The sequence below is a fragment of the Parasteatoda tepidariorum genome, chromosome 8, assembly GCF_043381705.1.
Source record: "Parasteatoda tepidariorum isolate YZ-2023 chromosome 8, CAS_Ptep_4.0, whole genome shotgun sequence".
Taxonomy (NCBI): domain Eukaryota; kingdom Metazoa; phylum Arthropoda; class Arachnida; order Araneae; family Theridiidae; genus Parasteatoda; species Parasteatoda tepidariorum.
In genome coordinates, this window is record NC_092211.1 from 1,609,707 (window position 1) to 1,614,832 (window position 5,126).

The 5,126-nt window shown below is 30.4% G+C and overlaps 1 protein-coding gene across 1 annotated transcript in view; it reads right to left on the minus strand.

Annotated features, from left to right (window-relative positions):
* The window catches only part of LOC139424841 (amiloride-sensitive sodium channel subunit beta-like), a gene marked incomplete at its 5' end in the record, with an annotated part of 38,145 nt that overhangs the window by 2,891 nt on the left and 30,128 nt on the right, over window positions 1-5,126 (minus strand). The window contains 2 exon segments of the mRNA XM_071184102.1: window positions 22-73; window positions 4,542-4,594. Coding sequence (XP_071040203.1) covers window positions 22-73; window positions 4,542-4,594 — 105 coding nt within the window.

The window sequence follows — 5,126 nt, forward strand, 5'->3', positions numbered from 1 at the left end:
ATTCTCTCATGAATATAAGCTATATGTTGTAGTCGGCATCTCATTCAAATTAACAATCACAGTTATATTATGACTGAAAAAAAGACTCATAAAATTTTAAACTCTTATCAAAAATATTAATAAAAAAAATTGCTTTGTGTATTAAATAAAGGATGTAATTAATGCCAGAGGTCAACAAATTATTCAGAATGTTTAAGAACTAGCGGGTCATGAGTTTTTTTTTTGGGAGTAAAAGTGTCATAAGCGGTATTTTGATAACATAAAAGAACTACAAAATTAAAAAGATGGCGAAATCGACATGCGTCGATCTCAAACACCCATTTTTAAAACTCAACCAAACGTGAATGGTGATCTCTGAGTCTTGAAAAGGGGTGCCTAGAGCAGGAAACGTACCCATTTTTCCATTTCTGAAATTTTTGATGCAATTAAAATTTTTTACATTATACATTTCGTATATTCCTGCTTCAGTTTCTTGGGTTTATTTATTCTACAAGCGTAATAATTTATTCGACAAGCGCAATCATGCATTTCCTATACAGATATTCCTGCTTCAGTTTCTTGGGATTAATTATTCTACAAGCGTATTTTCGTCTTTGAAGTAATATATTTGCAATAAGACAAGTTAGTAGTTACCTTTCCGAACAAAAAGCAAGGTATTCTTTGGTATTAGGTATTCTTTGGCCAAGGTAGTTACATTCCTGTGGCCTACAACATGGTCTTTTTAGCGTTTTATGCTGATCGTCTAAAAGTATTTTTCAAATTTAAATTAGTTTGTTAAAATTTTTATATACAGGGTGTTTATAAAGTCCCCGGACCCATTTTGATGTTTAATAAGTCCTAAAATAATAAAGAGAGATTAAAATTAATAACATAAATGGTTAGATAGACGCAAAAAGTTTCATGATCCTTGTCAATGAACTTCCACGTGTGCCCTCTTTCTTCGCACGGAGAATATCAAGTCGATAGTCAATTTCACGCCAGGTAGCGGCAAGCATGTCGGCATCCACAGAGGCTATTGTGGTTGTAATTCTGGCTTTTAGGTCATCAATGTTCGACGCGATCCTCCAGAAAATATTGTCCTTTATAAATTCCCAAANAAGTCGATAGTCAATTTCACGCCAGGTAGCGGCAAGCATGTCGGCATCCACAGAGGCTATTGCGGTTGTAATTCTGGCTTTTAGATCATCAATGTTCGACGCGATCCTCCAGTAAGTATTGTCCTTTATAAATTCCCAAAGAAAGAAGTCCAGCGGCGTTATATCAGGTGATCTGGTGGCCAAGGAATTGGACCTCCTTCGCCTACAGAAAAGACGGTCGCATCAGTCGTATACTTAGACATGTTGGAAAACTTCGTATTTCCACAACTAGAAAAGCGTCAGCCACATGTCTTTTTGCAACAAGATGGTGCCCCATCTCATTGGGGTTCGCAGTTCTTTGAATGACCATTTTCCAGGAAGATGGATTGGGAGAGGAGGTCCAATTCCTTGGCCATTTCCTTTATTATTTTNTTCAGCCACATGTCTTTTTGCAACAAGATGGTGCCCCATCTCATTGGGGTTCGCAGTTCTTTGAATGACCATTTTCCAGGAAGATGGATTGGAAGAGGAGGTCCAATTCCTTGGCCAATTCCTTTATTATTTTATGAGTTATTAAACATCAAAATGGGTCCGGGACTTTATAAACACCCTGTATTATCTCACTCTCTCTGTTTATTTTCTGCACTCTGTCGTAATTTCAATTTTCAAAGGGTTATAGTTTAAAGGCAACAAAACTATATTTTTCATTAAGTTATACACCCAAAACAGCTGTGGGGGTGGCAGCAGCCGTTACTATTTTTTACAGATAAAAATAAAAACTATTTGGTATCGTTTTTTTTTGCATCAGATTTTTGAAAATATCAAAAATCGAAATTTAGTTTTTTTCGAGAAGTATTTAAGCAATCGAAAAGTATTTCAATTAAAAAAAAAAACTTTTTTGGAATATTTAGGCTAAAATCCACTTTTTATTTTTTACCTACCAAAAAAATATTTTTTGAAGTCTTTTTATGCCAGAAAATTTAACATTTATTATTATATAAAAGAAAAATAGAGGCCTGAGTTTTTATACCATAGAAAGAGAAACTGAGATCTTGTACCAGAAAAAAATCTGAAAGAATTCTGGCAGAAAACTCTTTTTATGACTGAAAGAAAATACATCCCTTTTAGATTTTTGTAAAAAAATATGAAGTTAAACAGTATGAGAAAAAAAAATTGAGATCAATTTGGGTTAGTAAAAATTAAGTTATTTTGGGCGCAAACCACTTTTAATGTTGAAAACAAGAAAAAAATCACAATTATAATAATTTTAGATTAACATTATGTGAAGAAATTGTCATGTCAAGAAATTTAAATTTTGGGTTATAAATTTTTTTAACGATTTTTAATAAAAAAAACAAACTACTTTTTCATTTTTATAATGACTGAAAATGAAAACATGACAACAAAGCATTAAAAAAAACATGACACTTAATATTAGGTTAGAAAACACTTTTCATTTTTTTTCTGATAAAAAAAAACAAACAGCATTTTGATTTGTTTTGAAAAATATCAAGATATAGCATAACAAAGAAAAAAAATTAGACCAAGAGAGTTCATTGTTGTGCTATAAAAACATTTTAAAGCTTTTTAGCTAAAAACAACTTTTTACTTTTTAAAGATATTTAAAGAAAAAACATACCATGTGATACCCTTTTTATGTTAGAAGCATGGCATATCACATAATGTGAAAACAAGTGCGTATCTAAAAAATCCTAAGTATTTTTGCTAAAAACCACTTATAATTTTTTGGTAACCAAACTCAAAAGCCACCTTCATAATTATTTTAAAAATTAGAATATATATGACACGCAAAATTAAGAGAAAAAAAATGGAGTTGATGTGAAAGAATCTTGGATTATTTTGGCTAAAAACCTCATTTTATTTTAAACTGACCAAAAACAAGAAACACCCTGTTTCTTTTTAGGTAAAAAAATATTTTTAATACCACGAGAGAGAAAAAAATTATGTGGTAACAGCAGATATTTCCCTGTTAAAATCATAAAAATTTGCAAAAAATGTTCCTTGAAACATTATTTAAGCAAAATGCTTTTAAAAATATTTATATAAATATTATAAGCATTTTAATAGCTTAATTACATCATATTGTTAACTTTTTATTTCTAATGAATCTAATATTTTCTTTTTAAAAAATAAAACCAATTGACTCATAAATGAAAATGATATCGACATTCCTAACTCTCTCACAAATATAAGTTTCATAAGAGGATATAAATATTTTTTTCCTTATTAACGTTATCTATATTAGCATATGGATAGTAATTTGTATGCAGACCGGAAATTTTTGGATACCAATAATAAGTATAATTTCCTTACGTCTTTGATTTGTGAAAATAACACAACGCTTTTAAGAATTCCTTATTTCTCCAATTAAAATAAATTATCTACTGCGACGAATTTCAATATGTTAAGTCACATAAACTGGTGGTACAGAGGTGGTATGCATATTATTGAAGAAGCTATGCACTAAAAAGCACCATCCATGGAGAAATGTTACTAATTCATTTAAGGGAAACAAGATATAGTTATACTATTTTTGACCATAATGATAATTAATTTATTTCTGTAATAGGTACTTATTGAATTGAAAGAAATAAACTGCATACTGCGTAGAAAATTTGATAGAAAGATGGTACTAATTCCATTAGGTGAAATGTAAAAAATATCACCACACCATTATTTTCGCCAATGATACTTAATTTTGGTACTATTCAGCTTTAGTAGTTTGGTAATTGGTGCAGTTTAAATAGGTGTCAAATATACTAGTATAGGTACTACTTCATTTGGTACCTATTAAAATGAGACTAATACTTTGCAGTCATAATATGGATAGTGTGAAGAGATGAAAGAGGACAGGAGAAAACTTCTGATTGCTGTAAATTTTGACTATAATGAGTTTGGCCTCAAGAAACATGACAAATGATACCGAATTCATTATTTAGATAAACTATTAAAAAAACTTGTCTCACTTAAGAATAATTTGGTCAATAAAGACGGATGAATTTATTTTATTTTTATTAATTGTGTCGGTATGAGTCTTACGCACAAATGTTGTTTTCGTATTGTCACTTTTTTTTGGAAAATTTCATATTGTTCAGGGAAGATTGTATTCCGGAGGTACCCCAGAACTCCGGGTTTTTCACATCTTTCTTCTGCGTCTGAAAGCTAGAAGTGGTGCATGCGATTTTCGCACGAATATTGCAGAATTCCGCGTACTTTAAAACCATTGTTCCACGAATCAAAAACTTATAATCCGACAAAATTTTGAAGCTTTTTTCTAAATCCCGTTGACGAGACGTTCACATACATTCTTCCACCAATTATGTGAATCTATGAAAAATCTTTCTACTCAATCTTTCCTTCGTAGTCAGGTCCTAGAAAAATTCCCAAAATAGGAAAATTTTCTTAATTTTAAACACTAAATATTACATTTCTGATCTGTCTTACATTAAGTTTGCTTTGTTGTCCTGCTTGTTATCTTTGGAATGTTTATTGCATTGGCCCTGAAAAAAAAAACAATATATAAATGAATTACTATCAATAAAAATACCATTCAAAACTTGAAAGTCAGAAAAAAATGAATGAAATTTGAATAAATATAAAAAGAGTTTACTGCTACTGCATATTGTAAATTATTTTGTTACACTTACTCTGACCTCAGTAAACTATTATCAATGTTTACAACGTCATTGGAATGCGTTAAATCATGTTATCATACAAATTGTTTGTTGAATTGAACGAGATTGTCGTGTTTTTTTGACGTGAGTACACAATATCATGTTTCAACTGGAGTAGAAATATGGTTCAGTTCAGCCCCTCATTAAAACTGCAGCAACCTTTTTTTAAGTTCGAGGCAGAACCGACATTTCTGAATGTGATGTTGAAACATACATTTCAAGCGTGTACTGCTTATAATACATAGAATTCAATTGAAAAGAATATTAAAAAAATCATATAACAGCGAAAACTGTATCTATCTATCTATCTATCTATCTATATATCTATATATCTATCTATCTATCTATCTATCTA